General features: G+C 39.2%; 1 protein-coding gene across 3 annotated transcripts in view; it reads left to right on the top strand.

The window, feature by feature from the left end:
• Window positions 1-22,366, top strand: part of PICALM (phosphatidylinositol binding clathrin assembly protein) — a 66,237-nt gene extending 43,871 nt beyond the window's left edge. Inside the window, exons 13-21 of one of the 3 annotated variants that reach the window (XM_083885258.1) lie at window positions 5,648-5,755; window positions 6,638-6,769; window positions 6,858-6,888; window positions 7,691-7,790; window positions 9,552-9,575; window positions 11,598-11,657; window positions 13,937-14,041; window positions 19,766-19,868; window positions 20,770-22,366. In XM_083885258.1, the coding sequence (XP_083741384.1) occupies window positions 5,648-5,755; window positions 6,638-6,769; window positions 6,858-6,888; window positions 7,691-7,790; window positions 9,552-9,575; window positions 11,598-11,657; window positions 13,937-14,041; window positions 19,766-19,858 (653 nt within the window). In that variant the 3' untranslated portion in view covers window positions 19,859-19,868; window positions 20,770-22,366. The remainder of the gene's footprint in view (window positions 1-5,647; window positions 5,756-6,637; window positions 6,770-6,857; window positions 6,889-7,690; window positions 7,791-9,551; window positions 9,576-11,597; window positions 11,658-13,936; window positions 14,042-19,765; window positions 19,869-20,769) is intronic. The other 2 variants (XM_083885256.1, XM_083885257.1) reach the window with 2 other exon arrangements.
• Window positions 22,367-26,215: the final 3,849 nt, after the last annotated feature.

Below are 26,215 nucleotides of genomic sequence, written 5' to 3'. Positions count from 1 at the left end.
GTTAAACAAACAAGGCCAAGAACTGAAGTATTTGAGACATCTTTCCTATAATTGTCATTCAGAAATTTCTCTGTAGTGGCTTTGTCTAGAAGAGTAAGCTGCAGTTTAGGCACCGGCATAAGTAGGACTAGATACAACCCTTTCTGATTTCACCTAGTGAGTTCTTGAATTTTCCATCAAGGGTTCATGGGCTCTGAAGCCAGACAGCTAAACTACAGCTCCTTCAGTCAACAAGTATTGTAGCTGCCTTCTCTATCCAGTTTATCTGTTAGATTCTGAATTTCAGGAGTACTTGAGCTTGGCAATTGCATCAGTTCTCAGGAAACCTTGAAACTGTGTGCCTTGGGAAGTCACTTATATAGATCCGTGTTTCCTTCATTCAGATGCAGTCTGACAGTTCTTTTACTGAGGAACATTTTCCTCATTATTGCTTAGTGTCTGCTCTCTGTATAAGCAGAGCAGTCCTTTGCTTGCCTGCAGGTAACAGCAAATCCACAGCAAGCTGCTTTGTTCCTGATGCCCCAGGTAGCAAGGAAAGTGCGTGTGTCCTGTATGCTACCTTGGTATGATCATAGCTCTTGAAAATTTCATGATGCTCAGTAACAGAAAAATCCATGAACAGAGTTTGGAGAAAGAGAAGTTCAGCTGAGTTGGTTTTGTTCAGATTTTTAAAGTTGTCTTGGGGATGTTACTACATTGAATCCTCTCATAGCACCTTAGCTTCTGGAGTGCTGACAGGCATCCTCTGCTCCAGAGACTTGGTTGCAAATAACAAGACACGACTGTGAGAAACAAAACGTGATTGTGTTTAAAGAGGAAAAACACAGTTACTTTCAGTCTAAAACACTCAGGAAGAAGCACAGTTTATAAGATGGTGTTATTAATTTAAAAATAGAAAAAGGCAATTAGTAGCTAGTATCTGCAGTTCTGGACAACTTGAAAATGAAATAATTAGCTAGGCCGTCCCAAGTTTAGAGGTGTCAGGAGAAAACTAAATCCGTCTCCCTTTTCTTCTTTCTCTTGCTCTCTGGAATTGAACAGATCCTTTTTCTGCTACTGTTGATAGTGTTGATGATGCCATTCCAAACCTAAATCCTTTCCTTACAAAAACTAACGATGCTGCTCATCTGTCTGTGTCTTCTGATGTATCTACTTTCACCAGTAGGACACCCACACATGAAATGTTTGTTGGTAAAGTACCATTTTAAACTAATTTCCTATTTCCTAATAATTTTAACATTATTTTAGTTTCTAAAGTATATTTTTACAGCCTTTCAGAAACTAAAAGCTGATCATTTGGGGCTGGTTTTGTGCTATGGTAGAATTTGATTTACTAGCTGTACAATAAAAATGATGTTAAAATCCTTGCTTGGCTGCCTAGATAGAATCCTAAACTGATGTAAAGAAACAGTTACAGTTAGAGTAGTCACTTGAGTGCAGTTTTACAGTCTCTTGTACTTGGGAATTTTATGGTAAAATGCTGCATATGTGTGAGAAGGAAAAAAAAATTCTGTTACTTTCTTCCTCAGGTGGAAATTCTCTTCTTAAACCAAGGAGTCCAATCTGATTTCTTTTTTTGATAGTGAATGATTTGCCCCGATCATGTTGTCATTAACAAAGCTGAAAGCCACGCACATATTGATGCATAATCTACTCAGACTGTTTACTCATGGGGCAATAAACTAATAACTCAACTGTTAAAAACTGTTCATCTCTTAGTTTGGAGATGGCTCAGCATGGCTGTCTCTCTAGAAGTCCTTACAACATTTGTGTTGGCGCAGCTCTATAGTAATTTAATTATTTTTCAATATGAAGATTCAGTTTGTTTTCGTAGATGAAAAATGACTTAATCACATGTTAAACAAAGCAAGTTTAAAGACAATTGTACACTACAGGCTGTATTTATGCTGGTTGAACCCCACTAGAATTGATCAAAGAAAAATACAGACTATTAGAACAAAGAGGGTTTTTTAATACCTCTGGTACTTATTAACAGATGTAAAACAAAGGGATTATCTCTGAAGATATTCATACTATCTATGCTTTGTCAGCTTAACTAACTAGTTTACTAGGCTGTCTGTATTAATTGGTAAAACAAAGCAAACAAGAAAAATATATCTTTAAATACATATTAAATACTTTTAGTTGGTTCTGCTATGTGACAATCTGTCTTTTCCATGCTTCAACTGAGTTTTTATGGTTCATGTAAATGTAGAATGATTATTTGAAATACAGCTGGGCTTTTAGCCAGGTGGTTATTTAGTCAGATTAGTTTCTTCTGTCTAACTTGTTCTGCAGTCACACAAAAAGTTGCAGCAATGCAGAGCTGTGAACAAGGACCCTGGTGGGATTTTGTGGCCTTTGTAGTATTTATCACATTTATCACCAGCTTGCTGGTGTTTGTAGTATTTATCACATGACAGCTCTGAAGTCACTGGAAAGGGATGGCATTGATACATTACATTCCCTTCCAGTGTCTCATGCTCTAAGGATGTATGTAGAACCTGAGGGTGGCCTCCTGACAGATTGACATGGGACATGTAGATGCAGTTTTAGCTGTAGCACGATCAAGACGCTACGATAATGTGAATGTGGATTTAAAATAACTTTTTCTGGTTCTTTAGATCATTACAATCCATTTACTCAACTAAATCCCTTTGTGGCAACCAAATATGAATATACTTCAGGTATAAGAAAAATGCCTTGAAACTTTTACACTCATTTCCTTCAAGGGTGTAAAACATGGCATTTGATTGAAAAAAAAAATTATCCTAATTTAGCTGTTCCTTTGAAACCATGCTTTCCTCTTTTGTGTTAGAGATTGTGTAAACTTGTTTCTTACTGTCTGTCTGATGTGTATTGATTTCATTCCATTGGTTCTATGTTATTAGACTATATATGTGGATTTATAGACCGATGTGAAATTAAAATTTTGAATAGCAAATAAACAGTGTATCTTGGTTCTCTTTCTGTAACTCTCCCTCTTCTCCTTTCCTGGCTTTCTCTCTTGTGTGATACTCCTTATCAGATTCTTTTTGTGGTCCTCAAGCTTATCCTAATGCTTCTCATTTCCGCAATGAGCCTTCTTCTGTAGCTGGTCTATTTGGAGGTAGGTAATGGGATGCAGCCCTGCCACACACACAGAAGTTTCAATGTGTTGTGTGCCTAGATCTAGTAGGCATGTTCCTGACCACGATGTGCCTTGTTGTAGTGGCTCCAACTATTATTCATGTGCTTGTGCCAGGTATGTGGTCACGAATGGTATGCATTTTTTCAGTTTGTGCCAAACTAAGGATTATTTAGTCTGAACACAGAATGAGTATCTCTCCATTTCAGGATCTCTTGTAGTTTACTTGTTGCTACATACCGCACAAAAGACCTGCATGTTTATAAGTATCAGCTTATCATCTTGCTCTACCTCATTGTTTTTAAGATAGAGGGATTGGGATGTTCGTGCTGCTTATGACAATTTTGTTGATATATTACTCTTATAAACAGTGCACTAAACTAGTGTTAAGCTTTGCAACAGAACAGAAGAAAGATGTCTCTGCTGCATTAAAATACTAGCTAATCATCTGTGCAGCAGTGTCACATTTGTGTAGTAACCCCATACTGGTGCTGATTCTGCAACACTGTCCTGATAGTTGCTAGAGAGACTTTGGGCTGTGACATGTCCAAACCAGGTTGAGCCGGTGTGTAAACATTGCTGCAGTGCAAGGCTTAGGAATACCCTCAGTAAATGGTTTGTGGAAGGCTTTGTTTTTAAAAGCCCTATAAAGTCCCAATTTGGTTTTGTATCTTTTCATAAAAATCAGTGAGTGTCATTTAACAAAAGGTTAAATACTGCAAATTTCTCTGTCCCCTTTGTTCCTCATTTAAAAAGCAGGATTAGTTTCTGTCAAGTCTTGATGCTCAAAGAAGCTCCATTAAAAATACAAACCTTTGCACCTCTCAAAATATCCCTGTTAAACAAAATGCCCTGAGTTGGTAGTTGATATCAAGAGTAGGATTTGATCTTTTAAGGGGCTGATTCAAAGGAGTCTTGTTTATTTTTTCTTAGAGATAGTCTCATCTTCTTAGTTTCATAAAACTTCAGACTTCTAAAATGTGAGAGCAGGAAACTCAGCTTGTTTTGGTTGAGGCTGATTGCTAAAGCAAAATATGAGCTATTGTAAGTCAAGTTTTCTATTGGTACAGGCACGGTTTTAAGAGTTGCAGGACATCCCATCAAAGGAATTCCTATCTGCAGTTCAGAGTCTCTGAAATGGCTTGTTACAACTTGATGGTATACATGCTGTAAAGATACTCATTTTGGTTTGTTGATTATTTACTCTCTTTTCCCACATTACTGCTTCCCATGTTTTGCTGTATGCAGTTTACTTTGATTTATTTTTAATGAAAGCTACGTTGTCTAAATTTTAGTGATGGAGTTAGGAGTCTTATGTTCCTTAAGACAAAAAGAAACAGGTAACCCAAATTTGGGGTTTTTTTCTGTGAAGTTTTGTTTAAGAATAGCATCCTGTAGTTACTAATTTTTTTAGGTGAAATGTGACTTATTTCAGAACAACAGTAAGATTGAAATGAGGTCCTGTCCCAGCAAGCAAAATGAAATCCAAGAAGTGCTTTTTGTCAGTTTTTTCTACTCACGGCAATGTTTTACTGCCGAAGTAGTTATGATCCTTTCATTTCTCCATGTCATCATACTTTGTTAGAAATCAGAAGAGCTAATTTTCAAGGTGGCATTGCTGTTTGGTTTCTTTTTTTTTTGGTGCTTTTCATATAAAGCAATAATTACTTCTGTTACTGCCTGAATATCAAGGTGATGCATATGCTTGTGTGTGATCATGTATAGCATAAAAAATATACTACAAATAAATGGCTATTACCTTCTTTATTACTGAACTATCAACTTAATGCTGCTGAACATCATATGCAGTGCTTCATGCTGCAATAAATTTTCAGTGTTGAAAAATAATTGTGTATTTGTAGAACACTGCAGATATATGGAAGACAAATGAAGTAAGTTTAGACAGCACTAGGAGTTGAAATGTGACTGTACTTCCCCATATCTTGCCATAATTTCTAGAAATTTGACTGCAAAACATGGTCAACTGCAAAATGTGTGTCCACAAATGAGTAAGAGCTATGAAAATTATTAGTATTAAGAGTGTCTAATCCAAGGCATTACTAGTTCAGGCACCTTGGAATGGTTTGGATCTTACTCCAGTTGTATGTAAGAGAATTTCTGGATTAATATAAAACATGGAGGAATAATCTTCAAATAATCCTGAAACAGATTCCGCACTAGCTAGCTTCTTTTCCTGGAGAAGCGTGGTGACTTTTTCCTCAATAATTTTATTGTAAGCATATGGTAAAAGAATAAGGATGGTCTCCAGAGTTTAAGCAGTTACAGAGCAACTTTTATGGCCTGTTTGTTCAGTTTTTGAGACAAAAAATCTTCCTTTAGAGGAGTAACTTCAAATAAAGACCAAATAAACTGCTCAGTGTCAGAGTGTAATCTGGACTTTTGAGGTGTTCCTAGTCTTTCTGTAGTGCTGAAATATGTATTTCGCTTGTCTTGCATAAAGGTGGATTTGTGGGAAATGCTGTGTCAAAACATACAATTTCTTCCTTTTTTTCCCCATAGGGTTCACTCCATCTCCTGTTGCTCAGCCACAGCCATCAGCTGGCCTTAATGTTGACTTTGAGTCTGTGTTTGGAAATAAATCTTCTAATGTTGTCCCAGATTCTGGTGGTAAGACACTTGCTAAAATAAATGACGTATGTCCTTTCCTTTAATTTATTTTATTCTTGAGGTATAAATCTCTTAATATATATTTACTTACACTACTGGGACAGAGTTTCAGATGAAGAAAAGAAAGCTGATTTTAAAAGGTCAATAACAGCATTAATCAAATACTTTTTCTTTACAGACTATTTCTATACTCTGCTGAAATGTTTACACTGATTTCCCTCAATTAAATATTTTGTACATTAAAACCTCACACAGTGAACAGCCTTCATTTTTATATGCTGTCAGCTGAAATTAAGTGTGTATTTGTAGAGTGTGGTTGGAAGATGTAAAATTTCATCTTCATTTTATGTATCTACAACACGGTTTTGGCACTCCTTTGCCTCCTCTTTTGGCGTTAAGACTGCTTCAGAAAATGATCAGTTTATACACAGTTAATTTAGATGGAAGTCAGTGCTCTTTCTGTTCTTTTGAGCATCTGAAAAGTAGATATTTTCTGATCTTTTGCATTAGATTCTTGATGTCAGATTTTTTTTTTTTTAAGCCAGTGATTTGCTAAAAGCAAATACAGGCTTTTGTAAGATTGAAACAAACACCTTATATATTTTTTCTTTGTTTTATGTTTTGACTGCTTTACAGTTACTATGAATCCATTCCATGTAAAATTGTCCCATAGGTTAAACCACTGAAGTAAAATCTTATTTCCACAGTAAATATCTTTTTTATCAAGAGGCATAATAAGTTTTGTCCTTCTTGTATAGAGTAGCATCACCAGGTTAAATTTTGTATTTTAGCCATTGTATTGACCTTGCTGTCTGTTTAATTGAATGTCACGACATTTGTTGGAGGCCTGTGATTCAAATCACTCATGTTTCTCATTCCAAGGCTTTGATGAACTAGGTGGTCTCCTAAAACCAACAGTGGCCTCTCAAAACCAGAGTCTTCCCGTTGCCAAAGTACCGCCTAATAAACTAGTGTCAGATGATCTGGATTCATCTTTAGCCAATCTCGTAGGCAGTAAGTATGGGACCACTAACATGTAAATACTTACTGATTTCTTTTAAACAAACAGAATTTCAGTAGTCTCTTTTCTCTCTTGTGACAGATTTGGGCATTGGAAATGGAACTACTAAAAAGTGAGTATACTTAATCAGAAGTTGAGCACAGTAAATTTTCATGAATGTACGTGTTGAAACCTGTCCACACCTGCATAATGTTAGCCTCCAGAGCACATGTGGGATTGTATTTGTACAAAGTGTAATAAATTGTTGAGAGCTCTTGGAAGGTGACTTTAGACTGAGGAGCAGTGACAGTGATTGCAGCAGGCAAGGTCTCCTGTCTCTGATTTCTTTCAGACTTTAGGTATATTAAAAAAACTAGTTCATAGAAATGTTTCTCTGTAGTTGTTGCCGGTAGTCATAGCACTCCTTAAATACTCAATGTGGATCTGAGTGTGAGCAGAGTGGTTTTAAAGATTGTGAAACTGCAACCTCGATCTCGAGGCTGACCTTGAGACAGGTGAATTCTGAAGCAGAGTGTGTGTATTCGAGGGTAGTGAACATCTGCTCTGGCAGCAAAGTTGAGAAATGAGATTGGCAAATTTCAAGTTGATTGGGACCATCTGTACCAACTCTGAAATCATTCAGAAATCTAATATGCTGTCTTGAAATCTAACTCAAATGTCTTGAGCTGAGTCAGATGCACTAACTTACCTGTTCTGGGCAACTTGACTGAGATGCTGAGGGGGCTCATGCTGAACATTTTCTCTTACTTTTCCAAGCCAAAACATATTGTCTTGAAAATTTTTATCAACCCCTTTGCTAAATGAGCTTCATTCATAAAAGAAGCCTCATTCCCAAGTGGAAATGGTGTTTACCTGAGAAAGTTTTATAAGAAAGTCCAATGTTTTCTAACAATTTTTAAAAAATTTATTTGAAGTGATGTAAACTGGACTCAGCCAGGTGAAAAGAAACTAACAGGTGGTTCCAACTGGCAACCCAAGATTGCACCTACAACTGCGTGGAACGCTCCAACGTTGGTAAGCAAACACTCATTTTAAAATAGTGAGTTCCCCGCAATTTAGATCTGCAGGGTGATGTATAATGGATGATTTTGAAAATGGTCTATAGTTGCAGTAAAAAGGTAATAGAAAATTGAAGAAGTGGTCAGTTGAAGCTGTGTACTGCTGGGATTTGTTTTTCTTGGCTATTGATTCTAGTAAAGAGTCTGTGATGTGATGTGCAGGTTTGGCACAAACTTCAGTAGTGTTTGAGCAGCCTCTCTCATGGGAGGGAGGGGTTTCTGGGTTTCACTCAATGGACTTTTTCAAGTGCGTGTGGAGACAGGACAAGGGACAATGGCTGTGAACTGACAGAGGTCAGGTTTAGATTAGATACTAAAAAGAAATTCTTTACTGTAAGGGTGGTGAGGCACTGGCACAAGTTTCCCAGAGAAGCTGTGGATGCCCCAGTCTCTGGAAGTGTTCAAGGCCAGGCTAGATGGGGCTTTGAGCAGCCTGGTCTAGTTGAAGGTGTCCCTGGCCACAGCAGGGGAGTTGAAAGTAGGTGATCATCAAAGTACTTTCCAACTCAAACCATTCTATGAGTTTGACATAATCCTCTGAATTCCAAGGAGTCAGGAGGCACTTTGCAGTCTAGAAAAGTAGAAGTGTGAAAGTGTCCTTTGGGTGCACTTATAGGTCACACATCATTATGTTATAACTTGGCCTGCTCTGGGAGTAGGAACTGGCCCCACTGATACTTGCAGAGGTGTCTGTGGCTACAGCTTTCTTAATGTACATAACTACTGCTTTCCTGCCCCAGTGTGTGCAGTTGCTTTTAATCCATGTCAGCTTTGATAAGCAAGTTCATGTATATTTTAACAGGTAGTATTGGCAAGGGTTTTGGGGTAGTAGTGTAGGGAGAGGGCTTTTAAATATATGTTAAGGCTTTACAGAAGTAGTTTTCACAATGTTCACAGAACATTTTTGCATGTGAATCCTACTCACCCTTTCACCAATGACCTGAAGAGCTGTACCTGGATAGAACAGGTAACAAACTGCCCCCAAGGATTTATTGCATCTGGCTCTGACTGGGAGAGGTTGAATACACAGTGTAGTAAGGCAGTGTTGTGGATCTGGAAAGACAGAACTTGTCTCCCTGGATCTGCCACGTCTTCCCCACCAGATGTCCCTTATCAACTCACGGCATTTATTTAGGGAGAAATACATTTGTGGATCTTACTGGAGGGTGTGTAGATATTGAGGAAATTGTAACTACTTACCTGCATTAATGACTGGTGGTTTGAGTTGACCTGTGTGCTTGAAACTGTTTAATAACTCATGTCTTATATCTACATCTTGTGATGATAAGTCATTACGTTTAACAGATTTTATTATTGAGAGATACTGTTGAGACACTTCCTGTGAAACTGTTCTGTAAACATAAAAAGCTTGAACAAGAAATAATATGAGGAGGGAAAAAAGCGCTTTGTTTTCCTCTGCTGGTCCATTTATTGTGGAATTGCTGCTGCTTGCTAAATAAATATGCTTTTGAAAATCTTTGGTGAAAAAGGCATATACCAAATAAATGGACTGTGCCAACCAATGTCAAACCTAATACCAATGACAGTATCACAGGTGTGTTGTCTCAGTGAATGACTTGAATTACAAGAATGTGTTGGAATAAACATCTAATGTATTTGTGAACTAAAATGCTATCTGTGTATATTCTGTTGTGTAAGTATTTGCTTCTAATCCAGTGTTATTGCATTATGTAATTGTTCTCCCTGGGAAATACAGAATGGCATGCATTTTCCACAATACGTAAGTGAAACAACCCACAGCCTTTTTGCAATCGACTGGCATGCTGATATTAACCACTGCTGTTGCAGAATCTCATAACCTCCTCGCTATTTACACATTTCTCATTTGAAAATCTTTGGTGTGCCCAAAATTGAGCTTTTCCTAGCATACACAAACTTCATAGGTGGTGTGCAGGCTCTTGAATCGAATGATGGCATGGGAAATACCAAGATTATTTTTCCTTGCTTTAAACTGTACCATCTGCTGCCAGAGAGCTGGGGTGTGTGTCTGTGCTGCCTTTAATGCATTTGGTGAATTCTGAATGAAGATAAAAATATTGTGTTTGAATAACTGCATGAAACCTCACAGGCTTCTGTTATACGTGGCACTTGATCCACATTTATGGTAGATCTTAATTTTTTTTGATTTTTTTAAGTGGGGAGAGACCAATATGTCATGAATGCTCATGTGAAAAAAAGAAAATTAATGCAGATAGTTTACAGAGGGGAAGAAATAACCTGCGCTTGCTGTCTGAGGAATGCAGGCTTTTGTTTCAAAGGATTTTTTTCTTTATGACAACAGTAATATTGGTCTTTTCCCCTTGTATTCTGTTTTTATTCCAGGGTAACTGTAACTAAAGGGTGGTAGATCCATGTTTAAGCACTCAACAATGCAAACTCACAAACTCAGCATGTTTGTGTAGGTGTGTGTACACAAACAAAACAAAAAAAAGCTGTAATTCTCAAGATAGCTTTGCCTGCTGTGTGAAATATATGGCAAATACACTGTCCAGATGATTTTCTATCTGTTCTCATGGCAATTGAAATGCCAGCTGCACTGGCTCTACTATATAAGAAAAAGCAGCTGATACCTTAGAACTGAATTCAGAAGCAGCTTTCCTGATGCCCTATTCTTGATGAAGCAATTTATCTGCTTTTATTAATCCAGTATGATTAATAGTTTATCATTTGCCTCTTTTCTGTAGCAGTAATGTCTGTGTACCAAGAAATGCTTATGTTGTTTGTCTTGAATAGAAATCCCTACAGCAAAAGCATGAAAATTACTGGGTTTTTTTTCTAAAAGGGAAGACTAACAGGAGGTGGAGTGGATAGACAGCAAGCTATCTGAATATCTGTAAGCACCAGTCTAGTATGAAAAAAAAAATCCAACTTTCTGTCCTTATGATAGTTAATGCTAATTTAGAAAGTGGGTAATAAACTGTAGAATAAAGAATATGGCCAACAGATGAAGAACTGTCTTTATTTATATTTCTAAGAGTTATCAGCTGTTTTTCTGCATATATATTGCCAAGCCATTTATAAAACATAAGTTCACCTGGGTTTTGTCTGTTGACAGCAATTGTACTGTTCTTTCACAGAAGTACAGTAAGCACATCAGGATAATATAAATGTATCTGCCAAGTACTAAGAGGACTTTTAGCATATTCAAATGCAGTGAATGGAGTGAGTGAGGGAGAGGGACTGCAAACTGGCTATTCCTGTGAGAGTCTAACTTATATCAAAGCCTGCTAGGAGAATCCCATAGTGTGTCCATCTTGGCTAAAGAGAATTCCTTTAAAGTGTCAGCAGAAGCCATGGTAATTTGGTCTTTCAATCTTCCAAATTCTCTCTTAAGACTTCTTGTGTTACCGTTACTTTTGATATGGAAATATAAGTATATACTTCAAGAAATTAAAAAAGTACTTCTACTTCATGAGTATTTTCTCACAGTCTTGTACTGTGTTCTCTAAACAGGATGTTGAGGGAGTGGTACTTGCTGTTTAGTTCAAACAGCCAGAATCCTGACATGATAAAAACAAATACATTATTAGATATTTGCCAAGATGGCCCAGAAACTTGAGCGTAGGTATTGTACTCCATCTGAAAGAATTAGGATACAATCTTAACACCAGACTGCAAATCCTATTTATTCTTTGCTATGTTCATAACAAGCTGAGTGCTGCAGTTGATCCTTAGAAAGCAATGTCTTAGAGTTTGCAGCTTCTCTCTTCTCCTCTTAGTTTACCATTGTTTGTCACTCCAGGCACCCCCTGTAATGGCCTATCCTGCCACAACGCCAACAGGAATGATGGGCTATGTGATGGTGAGTGGAATTCCTACAACTCCAAACAGGCAGATGCTGGATATTATTTGATTACTTATAGTTTGGTAGCTCTTGTTTTCCTGAATTATTCTCCTGAAGACTGAATTTCAATTCCCATTCATTTATTCCTCACCAAAATTATTAACTTCTGGTTTTCTGAACCACTTACATGCTATTCGTCTGAAATTGTTTGCCCTTCCTTATCTCACTTGTTTTATTCATAAACTTCTTAAAATGGAATTACATCATGTTTAAGGTCCCTTCCAACCCAAACCATTCTGTGATTCAATGAAAATTAACACAATGTCTATCCTTAGTGGTCTTTATTGGCATAGAAATAAGTGTATCATAGAAGTAAGTTTATCATGTCAATATAAATAACTGCCTTCAGAACAGAAATGTTTTCTTGATGAAGTGAAACCTTCCTTAAATACCTTCTGCTGAGGTTGAGAGCAAGTATCTGTGATGATTAATGCTACAAAAGTGCAAGTTTGTGACACTGCAATATGGTGTGGTTTTGGTTAAGAACTGGGTCTGTTAGTGACACACCAGTGCCTCAAGGCTTTTGACATAAACCTGGCCTTCCTGCTTTTTGCTCTGAATTTTTTTGTTACCTTAAAGTTTTAAATATTCCTGAAATTATATGCCTTAGCTCTTTTTAATATGCAGCACATCTTTTCTGGGTGCATAAAAGGCAAGAAAACTTCCTTCAAACAGTTATTCTATTAAATGTCTCACAGATTAAAGGAAAATAAAATTACACATTTCATCATATAACCAAATTATTTTAATGACTTACACCTTGTATACACTCAGTAAGTGAACTGCAGAAGTGGCCAACTGTGTTCTTGAGGGCCTCTTGGGAGTGTATCATATACCGTTACCCATCCATGAACTCCCATATTCTTGATCAAAGCTGTTATGGTTAAACTCACATTAATGTGGATTTAAACTTGATCTACACAACTTTGTTCTTATGATACCAGTAGCATTTTCGTAGTTATTTTGAGTCAGCAGCAGCGAAGTATAACATATGTACTGTACAAGAAGTGATCTTGCTTGTTAGGTTACGTTGCTGTGTTATGTTTAATTGTGGGATTTAAATGCCAATGTGAAATGGAAAGTGGAATGAAGGAGCTGTAACTGTTACCCTGAGTTGCTGCTGCTTGTTCAAACATGTGCAGTATCTGAGCAGGCAGGTGAGGTGGGCCATTACAAATGACCAGTGGGGTCTTGTAGCACATCCTGAAACCTGCCCTGGCTCATTCAGGCCTTACTCAGGACATTTAACATGAGGAATCTCTGAATTGTTGACTCAATTTACAACCCTTGCTGTAAAACATTTTACTGTTTCATAAAAGCAGTAGTGGGGACCAGAGTTCTGAGGATGATCCTCTCTAAGTGCAGGCTTTTCCCTTGTGCTCCCATATATTGTGAAGGTGCTGGGACAGGCAGCTTGCTTAGTGCCACAGCACTGTGCCTGGGCATTCCCTGACTGCTGCTTCCAGTGTCTTGGATCAACAGTTGTTCAGTTGTTCTTATATTTTTTTATAGGGTGTTTTCATTAGGATCAGTTTATTGAATGGGTTCACCCTGTGGTGGCCCAAACAGCTGCTTGGCAGATAGGGGAGTACCACCACCACCAGGATTAGTCATGGAAAAGCTTCTTGGAACGGGGCTTGCTTCAGTAGGACTGCTGCTGGCTGTCAACCCAAGCCTGAAGGGAATGCCAAAAGCAGTGCCAGAGATCAGCATCTGTGATAAATATAACGTGGCTTGTAAGGCCATCAATGCACATTGAACTCGGAATTTGGCTCAGCTGGAGTGTTGGTAACACTTTGACTCTGATTGCATATTGACTTAACGTTAATTGCACGTACAGCTCCCAGTTTTCCATTTTGTCCTGAACTCTGTCAGCACTGCCCTGCTGTCTGCAAAACTGTGCTTGTGCTTTCAGAGGCACTCGGGGAAGTGCTGTTAGACCTGTTTGGGAGCAGAAGGACCAGCAAAAATACTTGTGTAACAAGTGTTTCAGTGCTTCACATCTTTGCAGCAAGAGATTGAATGGGATCAGTTGCTATTGAGAAAATTCCTTGGAAAGGCTCTAATGTTTGTTTCTGGTAACCTTTATTTGCAGAATATTGTAAAAGGATCTCACATGGTGGCATATCTCAAATATGACCAAGACTTTTCACCCATTTGCCATTTTCATTTATCTCCTTAAGTACTTGCAATGCATTAATGCTGTGTGTGATTTGATGTTCTCTGGGATTTTTCAGCCATCACAGATGGGAGGCATACCAGTAATGACACAGCCAACTTTGATATACAGTCAGCCAGTCATGAGACCACCAAACCCCTTTGGCCCTGTACCAGGAGCACAGGTGTGTATATTCAATTATTGGTGCTGGGAATGAATTACACGAGGCAGGTTTTTTCAGAGGTATATTTAATATGTTAATTTTATACATAGATATAATTAATATATCTTATTTGTGCTGGGCAAATTATTGCATGAGCCCTAGTGGTTCATGGGAGGCTTGCTTACTATCTGCTTGTATCCATGTTGACAGCAGCAAGTTTGTGTTACTAAAGCAAAGGGGGTAGGTTTTTTTCAGGCACTGTTTTTCTGGGAATATGACAATGACAAAGAATAGGAAAACCTGATGTCTGTGCTCTTTACTGAAGATGAGCTTTTTCCCCAAAGTCATGTTCCATGCAGCTTTACCCTCAGAATGTGGCTTTGTGAGATTGGCTATTACAGCTTTTTCCTAAGCATATGTGTCACTATTCTTTCCCCTGCTATATAAAGTACCCAAGTGCAAGGTGTTTGCTTGTATTACAGCATTTTGCAGTGCCCAAACAGGGTGTGTTTAGCTTTTTATGTCCATGGCTGCATTAGATGGGTTTGAAAAAATTGTGGAATCAAACTTGGTGAAACCTCAACCCATGACCCAGCTGTTGGTCCTGACCACCTCAGTGGGAGGCACATGGCACATCCATCTGGTTTTAACTGTGGTAGCCTCCAGTGGGTTTTGTGCTCCTCCATGGTTCTGCAGGAGACTGCATTTGCAGCGTAGTGAGGATGTGCAATAGCAATCCTGATCTACCTGGCCTTTCCCTGTTAAGTGCTGCCTTAGATGGAGTGCTCCTTAAATCCCCTGGTCACCTGTTTCTCGGGATGTGCTGTGTCCAGATTGGCACACTCATTCCAGGAGGTTAGGTAATCAAAAGGCCACTCTGAACTGACTGCATCAATACTGGAGTTAAATACATACCTGTTATTGGGTTGTTTTATTGTTTGTTCTACAAATATCCCTCCCTGGGAAATTTCCATCTGAACTCACTTTTATAACCCAATAGGCATCTTCAGAGAGGGGCTTTTTTTATGATAGGAAAAACATCTTAAAAAGTAGGAGGAATGGGGATGGATAACCCTGACCATGTTCATGCTATTTTTGGAAAATTTTGAGATCATTAAGACTTTGTGTTTGTAAACTGCAGTTAGAGGCAGAGCCAAGTTTGGCTGGCAGAGTGAAGCTCCAGGATTAAGTGTGGTTTTACTCACCTATCAGATGTTTCTTTTTCAAAGTTGACTGTACTTCAGACTTCTATTAGAAAAATGAAATCTATTGTGCCTGTATTTTGATCTTGCTATAAAGAGCTCTGTCTCAACAGGTGACTGTTTAAAAGCATTCACCTGGGTAGAGGTTGGTGTAACTGCAGACTGTGGAGGGAAGAGAATTCAGCAGTAAGCTGGAACTAAAAAAAGCCTCAAGCATTTTCCAGTGCCTCAATCTGATCCTTTAATAAGAAATGTTCTGTTGTGTGCTGCCAGTGAGCTGTATGCCCATTGTCTTCTTCAAAATACAGCCTTGTGGATAGGTTTTATTTCTAAATATCTTCTTTTAAATGCTTTATCTGAAAGGGATGCTGTTTGATTGCTTTAGCTAGAAATGCAGTTCTCAGCTGGCTTTTTCTTGGATTTCTGAGAGCTGCTTTGCACCTTCACTGTCACTTAGGGGATTTGGTATTTTTCATATGGGTTTTATACCATTTCAGGAAGACGAATAGTTTTTATGACAGTTTTAAAATATTGACCAAGTGAAAGGATCCTCAAGGATAGGAGTTTTCTCTACATTAAAAAAAAATTGAAGTGATCCTTAGAAAATAAAAACAAACCTGCCTGATTCAGTTATGAACAGGTAGATGGGTCTGAATAGCTCAGTGAGCCTTTCTGCTTCATTTGACATTGCAAGGCGTGGCCTAGGTTGAATCCCAACTGGCTGTCAGAACAAGAGAAAGAGGAATTAGTCACAAGTGAGGTGTGTGGAGCTATATTTATTCTCTTATCTGACAGTGTTTGGCTCCTGTGAGAATTAATTTCATTGAAAACACACCCTTTGAGTCAGCATTTGCTGTGCCCAAGGAAGGTTTTCCCTGAGACAGTCTGTGTTGCTGGAAGGTGTTGAGTTTTCAAAAGCCTGACATCAGTAAAGCATTTTCAATGAAACAAGGGCTGCACATGAGAGCTTCCCCATACACAGCAGAGTTTACTGTATAGCCACAGAGGAGAGTTACACTTCTATCACACTGAATTTACTGTATGCTGAGTCTTTAAACTCTCCTGAGAGTTGTATTTCATAGTTTAAGTTTAGTTAATGCTTTTGTTGTGACAGAAATAGAAAAAGGGAAGTAAAAGAAATAGAAATGTGTACTTGGGGTCAGTAAACAAATCTTAAAGAACAAATAATGGTTATCTGAAAGGCACACAGCTCAAACTGCCCCACATGGATCACTGTAAACGCCATTATTCTAATACTGGTTTTGTCCATGGCATCATCACTGCCAAAAACTAAATTGTTTTTCATATTTACTTTTAAAGCACCAGATAATATCACCTCCAGTCTCCTGATAGATCTTGGGTGTTGTCTACAGTAAAGAAAGCTGAAGGTATTTAAAAACATGATGACAAATATGAAGTTGTTGCCAAATTGTTGTGAGTTGAGAACACACTGGGAAAATAGGCATCTTAACATTGTGTAGTTTCTGTATAAATTAAACTGTTGTTCATAATTTGATACACTCAAGGATTAGTCTTAATTAATAAGATTTTTCTCTCTCTAGACATACCTATTTTGTTTCTCTTCCAAGTGTTCTCTTTACATGCTCACAGCTTTTTTCCTAATTATTGCGGTCAAAAACAAGGGTAGTTTGGTTTTTAAGGGCAAAATAATTGGAAATAATTGAGAATGAAACTAGAACAGTCACTTCTTTGAAAATCTGAGTGCAGAAGGCATTAATAGTTTTGAAGAGTGTGTAATTTTTATTTGAAAATATTTATCTTGCAGTTTTTTCCTGCCTGAGAAAGAAAATAAGTGTTCATCATGATAAAATAGTGGGCATTACCCACTGCACACTATGACGTTGTGCTACCCAGAACAGTGAGAATGGCTGGAATTGTTTGATGACATTGTAGCTGCTGAGGGGGAAGTGTGTGTGAGGAGGGGGCAGGCTGATCAGTGGTTCACAGCAGATGTGATACAGTACAGCAGAATGTTCCAGACAAGCCACATCTGACTGATGTACAGGGGCTGGAATGTGTCTGCCCATCACAAGGTAGGGCAAAATTTACAACTTAAAATAGGATAAAGAAATGACTCCACCTACTGCCAACATCTCTGTAAATTGTTATGCTGCAGTTAGCAGGGCCAGTTGTGCACGGCAAGTAGCAGGAGTGATCACCTGGGTGATGGAGAATAGGTTAATGTGCAGATCAGTAAGTTGGTTTGGTGGGTGTGTTTTGTGGTTGTTTTTTGGCTGGGGGGAGGGTGATGGTTTTGAGGGGTGTTTAAAACTGTAAGAACAAGGTATGGAGTTCAGGACAGACTTACGGCAGAAAGGAGACCTTAGAGATGCTTTGGCACATTACTGCTAGAATACATGCTAAAACAGCTTGACAGACCTGTTTCATGGGCAACCAGAATGTAGCTAATGATGGCAGTCAGCCCAATGCTCGCTTATGGAATGGGTTCTTAGGTTTTACTGTGACTCCAGCGAGCTTTGGCTTTGTTGGAGGCAGTGCTGGAGGTGTGACTAAGCTGTCTAAGCAGTGCAGTGCAATGCATTTCACATCACACCAGCTCTAGACAGTAAGGGCACTAAATCCACAGCTCCAGTTAGATCAGCACTAGAGAAACCAGTGGCCAGGGCTGTTGTTTTAAATGCTTCTCCTTAGAAGCTGCTAAGAGCAGTCCTGATTTCAGATCTGTTTGTAAAATCTGGAGAAGTGCAATGTAGGAAATTGTCTTAACTACACTTTCCATGTATTTTTTTAGGCCTCCTTTTTAATAAATTCAATTGTTAAAAATGTGTATTTACTGCAAGATGTGTGTTGTCTGAATTTAATTATGGCATCTAGGTAATAGCACTGTCAGGTTTTTTCCTCAGATTTTAACCTGAACAGGCTTCCTGAAATTCCCCATGTGTCTGGTTATGTGCTGATGTTGCACAAGTGACTCCAGCCTACCAGTCTTCCACACTGCTTTCCAACTGGGATTACTTTGGACTTGATTTGGCTTGGAGATTTGCCAGCTCAGTCTGATAGAAGTTTTAGTATGTGACTTCAAGGCATTTGACCATGAAGAGGAAGAATGAAATCAAGTGGCAGCAGGCATTCCTTGCTGAGGTTAGGACTCTATTGGACCATATCACTAGTTTGCCTATGGCTGTCCAAAAGGAAGAACCAAGTTTAAGAGGGGAAATTCTGACATCCTGAAACTGCTTCTCAAGCATTTCCCATTCTGTCTCATGACTTTTCCATGATTTATTTATGGTGACTGGATCTGAGTGTCCCACTGGGAGCAGGGTTTTGGGAGGAGATGAAGATTCCAATGCAGATCAAGCACATACTGATCCTGAAGGAAGTCCTTCTGCTCATGTGGTTTCTGAAATAGACACTCCTGAAAAATGTAAATGTGCAATGGCCATATTTACACTCTGAGCATTTCTGCAAGCAATTCCCATGAGCAAATTCCCTGTCATGTGTAGGTTGGCAGGTGCCTGGCATTTCCAAAGGAAAAGGTCTTCATGCAGTATTTTTGCCATGGGGACAGAGTGAAAGTGACTGGTTCTGAACAAACTGTTCCAGTGAGGAACCCAAATTGGAGGACGGTGACTTTGATTTGTAACTGCAAAAACATGCATGTTCTACCCAGGGGGAGGGCAAACAGGATTTAATAAAACACCATTTATAATGGGAAAAGTATTAACACAGAAGGAGAAATAAATCAACAAATAGCAGATACTCCTGCAAGTACAGCCTGGAGATTATTGGTCCTTCCCAGCAGCAGCAGCAGTTGGAATGCCAATATTACCCACCTCTAAATTATGTGCTTTATATGGCTGAGTTCGTGGTGTGGTGCTTTAACTACATGACTGTAGGATGCAATTTTTATCAGTGTACAGACTATCAGTCACAGCCTTCAGTTCTCACCTAAAACAGCCACAGAAGCAGTTGAAATTCTCATTTCCTTTTTTTTTTTCCTTTTTTCTCCTACTCACAGAATATATCCCATGTTCTCCTTCTAGGTCCCAAATTGAGAATTATCTATTCTCTGCTATCAGCTTCTTTTTATATGCATCCTATTTTGACAAGAAAAGAATGCTGAGAGCTATTCCTTCTGGAGAAACCATCTGGAAAGCTGCCATGCTCTGGCCAGACCCCAGCATCATCTCTCCCTGCCAGGCTGTAGTTTTCCCAGTAAAGCAGGGAGAAGACTAACCTGTTTCACAGGAGTCAGGCTGAATGTTTTGTATCTTCTTTTGAAGAAAACTGCTGTGAAAGTGTGAGGTTATCTGCTTATTTGGCAAATGTCACTGGCATTTCCTTTCTGGAGGGTCATGTCCAGCTTGTTTCTGCATTACACCAACCATTGAAGAGACTTTGTTTTCCATATGACCAAACACCTTGTTTTAATAGTTGACTTCTGCCAAGTTTGCCTTTTAACCTCCCCTTGTCCTTTCATTACACGTTCAGCTTTCATATTCTGTCATTCTGAGACCTTGTTTTCTTTTTCTTTCCCTTTCTCTGTCGTCTTTCTTACTAGCTGTCTGCAGCATCCAGCCCTTCCAGTCAGAGTCCTCACAGAGCCTCAGGAAAGGATCCCTTTGCAGAGCTCTCTCTCCAGGATTTCTTGTAGAACAACTTAGGTATTGTCCATTATTCTGGGGAGATGCTGGTGTTTGTGATATGAAAACAAAAAGGTTCTAATTCTAAAAGTTTTGTTAACATGGCTAGAACTGTTTCTGAAAGAAATAAAATCAAATCTTGTTGAGTTGGAAGCACTGTGGAAGTGACTTGGAAACTCTGTGTGTTTAACTTCAGCAGTTTAGAAGCTGATTGAGTGTTTTTGCCTCAGTCTATTGGAAATAGAAACAGCTCCTGTGGTACTTGCTGCAGTTAGAGAGAAGGAACTGGTGCCCCCTGGTATTTACCATCTCATCAGGAAGATGTTCAGAGTTCCCCGTTGGCAGCAGAGCCCTGAGTGCTGCTGGCAGTGCTTGGGCAGAGCTCCCTTTGTGCAGGAGGAGATGTTTGTTTCACTCGTGCCAGGGATCCGTGGTGGTAGACGTGCAGTGGAGGAGTTGTGTTGTTTTTGACCAGTCAGGGGCAGGTGGGAATTGAATAGTAAAATGAGTGAAAACATGAAAAAGAAATTCAAGAATTCACAGTATAAAGAGAGAGTAGGCTTATTGCACACAGCAGCTGCTTTTCTTCATGCACTTCCTCTGGTTCAACATGAAAAATGACCCTGAGCTCTCTTCATAACGGTGTTGGTCTGTGTTATGCTGCCACTGGTGACAATACTGCAAGGATAACTAGGTTATTTTTAATGCAGAGCTATTCCAGAGGCTGGTGTTGCTGGAAGAACATCCTGATGGCTTTTGGTGTTTCCTGGCCCTGATTCTTAAAAATATTTTATTTCTGTTTGAAACCTCAGATCACGGGGTAGCTTGGGCATCAGAAGAATGGAGATTTTTGAAGAAAAAGGGTTTCGGGTGAAGTGCTACTTCTGTTGCATGTTAACCCCAGGGTTTTTCATCTTTCCAGATTCAGTTTATGTAACTGTGTTAGATGGAAGAGAAAGGAACGTTTCCAAAAAGATGTGCTCAGCAGTAAACTCCCACTTCCAGGAAAAAAATGAACTTCAGTCTGTCAAACTCTCCTCTTCCATTAAGTGATGCAGTGAATTGATGAAGACCAATGAAGGAAGCTGGGACACCTCCATCAGAAGACATCAGTACACAACACAAAGCCAAGAATTGCCATGAATTAAGACCAAGATCTATTCTTGTCCTGGTGACTAACACGTCAATACTCTCAGCTTCTAAGAATATCCTTAATTGGTAACGTATGAAGAGAAGCCTTCATTCTGGAAATTGATATTGGTGTTTGGAATTGCTGGCTGGATTGGAGATGTGTCCTTTACCGTAACTCAAAACAAGACTCTGGGCAGGGGAGGGTCAAATCCTAACTCTTAATTCTGCAGTTACCTTTTCTTCAGTCCTCACAAATGTAGGCACAGCAGTAATGGAAATTAACTTTTTTTAAAAATTATATATTCAGTTTGCAGTAGACATTCCTTATGTATTATTGTTTGTATTTATTTATGATTATCAATTTAACATTAATATTGTATCAAAAAAAAACCTCCTTATGAAAATGAGTATGGATGTATACAGTATGTCTGATTTTTATCCACAAAGAATGAATCTGATTCAGAATGCTTTTCAGCTGACATACAGAGCACTAAATATTTTAAAGGTCTGAATCTAATGAATTCTCAGTATATATGGGAATTAGGGAAGAGCTGTAAAACGCATTAATCCTTATAGTCAATTCTGTGCCTAGGATTTTGCAAGGGAACAGTTAACTGACTAGAAGAAGCACTACATTTTTAATTCAGCATTAGTGCATTGGGAAGGAACTTTATTGCTTTGTGCTTGGCATGTCATTATTTTTACATTTGACATTATAAGGCCTTTCCAAGATGAATGTGAGGAATTGCTTTCACTTTTAAGACTTTCCTTCTTTTCTGTAAAAAAAAAAAAAAAGAGGTGTTGTGTGTTGGGGGGGGAAAGCCTTTTCATTTGGCTCGTGCCATGTTTATGATCATGTACCTTTTAAAAGTAAAAAAGGGGAAGTAGCTTCCTTACATATGTCTAGTGGGTATTTAGTTCACGAGGAATTAAAGTAGCGCTGTTGATCGGTGCTTTGTGTAAATACATCATAACTTTTGGGTGGAGTGGGGCCTTCAGAAGGATAGTCAATGATACGAAAGCAATTCTGTACATGAATTAAGCATACTTGCTGCATTGTCTCTGCAGATTCTATTTTTGTTTAAAATATTAAAATGTATGTTAGCAAAAATGGGTGGATTTTCAAATAAAATGCAGCTTCCACAGAACTTTTGTTACGGTATGAAAGTCTGAGGTTCTTTTCTTTTTGCTGCTTAAAATGTGCACTGATAATTGCTTTGTTTACTTAATAAAATACCAAATGTATTTCATACGTGCATATTGTATTGCAGGAAGTGCAGCACTGTGAATCTTGGCTGATGTGATCCATGCAGCCTCTTCCCCGGGCTGGCATCATGGACAGCCTCAGTGTTCCAGTAACAGGGTGTCTCCTCCTTCCTGACCTAATGTGATATTTCACCATCTTCTAGTTTTTCAAAATATTCATGGCAATAAACTTGTACTGTTTATAACTGGGCAAGAAGCATAATTATGTCCCCAAAAATTATAATTATCTTCCCTAATCTTCCAGCAGAAGGTAGTGCTGGAAAAACCATGAACAGTTTGCTGAGACCATCTTCTGTAATTAGACACAGGAAGAATTGATAGAAGTGGAACTTTCCTCGTCACAATGATCTGAGGCTTGTCCTGGAGGCCAGGGTATCATAAGCTGAGCAGTACAGGTCAGTAGATTTAAAATTTCTTTCTCAAAGCATGAATTTAAAAAACTCCAGAACCTATTATAGAGTATGTAATCCACACACCCAGATCTGGGGAGTTTCGTACACATTTACTAAAATGTTGCCTTCCTACCACTGAGGCTTTCAGTGTGGGACGGTGCCCTCAGAGAGCAACTCAGGTTTGCTTGTGGTCAGAATATAAAAAAGGTGAATTGTTTGAATTGGGGGTCAGTGGAAAAAGGTGCACATCTGTGACCTGTTAGCTGCATCAGTAACTACCAGGGTACAGGTTGTTCTGAAATACAGTGCAGACCTTGTGTGAAGGAAGAGGGTAGACCTTCGTCCTCCTCTGGAGCCTGATGAGCTGGGTTAGGATAAAACTTTTGCCACTTTTTAGGTCCGTGGTGCTCTCTGCAGAGTCTGATTTGAGGCTTTTGGCTGAGGATAGATCTGTGTTCCTAGATCTCTTTGATCCCTTGGACTCTTTGTGTGGCTGTGGACTTGAGGCTGCGAATCATGAAAGCGCCAAAGAATTGCTAACACCCAAACCCATGTCTTCTGCAGTGATGCTGAACTCCTGTTGCCCTTTACTGCTCACTTTTTGTTGCTCTATGTTCCTTGAAACAGCTGCTGTGCAGATTAGGTTTTCTTGCTGAAGGCCTTGCTAAAACCCTTGCTCTGTGGCTTACTCTTCAGAGACAAACTAGCTTGAGAATTTTCCTGAGTAGTATTTTCTCATTTGCTTTGTTCTCAGTAAGTTTTTGCTTTCAGTATCACTGAAATAACACTTGGTTTAGCTTAATTTAAAAAGCACAGCACACAGACATATTTTGGTTTTTAATTACTGGCACTTTTCAATAATAAGGGGTTGTGAAAACCTGGTTCTCTTTAGAATTGAGTTGAAATGCTGTTTAATCTACAGGAGCAAACTGTGTAGGGAAGCTCCTGCCCTTAGCAAGCAGAGGACAATGCAGTGCTTTGTTAGAGGGATGTGGTTCCTCTTAAAGCTTTGGGTAGGGAACTGGTGTGTTGGAATAACCACAATATTTTTAATTTTTTTTAAATGGGGAATTATATAATGAAAACAACTGAATTTACCTCTTGAGACAATTACTCTTGCCAGAACAAGAACTTGAACAGCTTGTGAGTTTTCTAACAGCACAAACATAGAGTCTTCATCTGAAGACAGATCTAAGTTCCTTTGCTGCTTTTCTTCTTTGTTTCAAAGTCACAAGCTAAACTAAACCTCAGGACATATTTAAAGTCTGGCTTTTCGTGACTTTGTGACATTGGAGGTTCCATTCAGCCAACTGCCAGAACAAGTCTCAGACGTTCCCAGCTGCCAAACAGCCCTTCAGCAAGAAAAAGGGACAGGGTGAAACCCTGCATCTATCTTTCATTAGACAAAAAGGGCCCATTTCCAGAACCTGACACAAATTTTGTAGCAACATAAATGAATTGCAACTAAAGGCCATGACATTATTGAGATAAAGATTGTGGCAGAGAAATGAGAATTAAGTGCTAAAAACACTGGGACCGATAGTAAGTGCTGATGGGAGCAGAAGATTGACAAGATAATGTGAGGGACAGTGAAAAAATGTGCTGAATACAGACTAAAGAGCCGTGCTAATGGCAGCATATGTAAACTGAACAAGAGCTTTCTCCTTGGCCTGTTGTCAATCTCTTGACTTGACCTTTGGAGCTCTCACACCACAGTGGAGAGAGGAGAAACAAGCTTGACATCTTCCATTGAGTTTGCCCAACAAGAAAAATCTGTGAGATGCTGCTGTTTTCCAAGTTCAAACTGGAGTGCAGAGGGACTTAGCTGATTGTTCAGCTGCATCCTGGCTGGATCAGGAGAATGAGTGAGGAGGAGAGAACCCTGGGCAGGTTCCCTGAAGGTGTTTGCTGCCAAATTGCTGCCACCTACTCAGCACCTCTTTGTACCTGAAGGTTGAGTAACACTATGGGAGATGGCCTCCCTGAGATAACAGATCAGTCTAGGAGTGAGTAAAACACATTTAATTTTTTTCTTCCTTCTCTGATGGTGAAATTTTCTGAAGCAAAAATCAAAAAGCCTTGGAACAAAGAGCCAACTTGCTTAAATTTCTATGTGAGGTGATAATGGGTACAGAGAATGTGTTGGATGCAAGCTTAGTGCTTTGGATATCTGGCAGCTGCAGTACGCAAGGAGCACTGGGGTCTTGGGTTTATTTTCATAGCATGGATCTCTGCTTTGTTCTTGGCAGTAGCTGCTGAAGTTCCCTGTGCCAGCTACAGCAATTGCCCAAGTACTGGGGTTATTTTAGAAAAGCAGTATTTGATACAATTTTAGCTTCTTGTTTTACTTTAATCACTAAGAGAGCAAAGATCCAGCACCATGTTAAATCTCAGTTTTCAGTGTGGCTCAGTGTTCAGTTGTCCACATATGGGAACAGTTGTTGGCATCTTGTTGCTATGTCATGTCCTAAAACAATATGGTGTTTGTGAGAGACAGCAAAACATGAACTCTGAAATATAGTATTGCAAAAAACATCCTTACTTTCACAGCTGACTCAAAATCCAAGGAAAAGCCTTTTTTTGGAGGAACTTCCAGCTGTGAAACATCAGTGGCTAAAGATGCTAACACCAATAGATTCTCTGTTCTGTGCTTGTCACTACAGTGTAACTTTTCAGTCCATTAGCTTCTGCCTTGACCTTATTCTGGCAAACTCCTTTTAGCCCACAGAAGCAGAGTGTTTAATAATTTCTCTCTCAGAAAGCAGCCAAACAAGAACAACTGCTGCTGAACGAGTCTCTTACCCTCATTTCACAAAACGTGCAGGTCTGAACCTGTGGAAAGGTTGCCTTGTTATATAACCTTGCTGCAGCAGAGGCAAAAAACCTCACAAAAACCAGACCAAAAGTGAAATCACCCACATTCCCTGCAGCTCAGGCTGGGGGAGATCATACCAGCACAGCCAGACTGTGAAGCAGTGCAATGCAGTTGCTCAGAAGAAGGTTCAAGACAGCAGAATGCTGAGGTAAGCAGCTCCTTTCATCACTGGAGTGGATACAGGCTCTCAGCACACCTCCCCCTGTTGTGCTTTGTAGACATTCCATGGATTGATTCTTACTTCCAGCTCATGGACCTCAGTTCTATTAAAATAGTTTTTATTTCCATGCAACTTGAGTGATGCTTTTATTTCTTTAATTTTGAATTCCAAGGAATACTTGTTGGGTTTTTTCTTCCTGTTGAAACGGCAAGTTTCTTTGAGCTGTGTTCTAGTTTAAACACATAAGTCCAGCACAACTGAAGCTTAGCTTGGATTGTAGTTGTTGGAGTCCAGTTGGAGACACCTGGACTCTTGCTAGAGTTATCTTGTGCAGCAGTAACACAGTAAAGAAAAGGTATTTCATGATATACAAGGGTGACTCCCATAAGTTTGGTCCTAACTGGAATAGTGACCTCCAAGTGGGGCTTGGAAAGCACTGGCTGTGCTGCCAGAAAGTGACTGATCAGCTCCCTGTTTTACAACATGCTGCTCATTTCTGAGAGATTTTGCCAGTACCAAATTTATCAAATCCAGATGCCTTGGG

This window comes from Zosterops lateralis (genome assembly GCF_965231275.1).
Source record: "Zosterops lateralis genome assembly, chromosome: 2".
NCBI classification, from domain to species: Eukaryota; Metazoa; Chordata; class Aves; order Passeriformes; family Zosteropidae; genus Zosterops; species Zosterops lateralis.
Note: the sequence above shows the minus strand (reverse complement) of the source record. Positions and strands in the feature narration are given on the sequence as shown.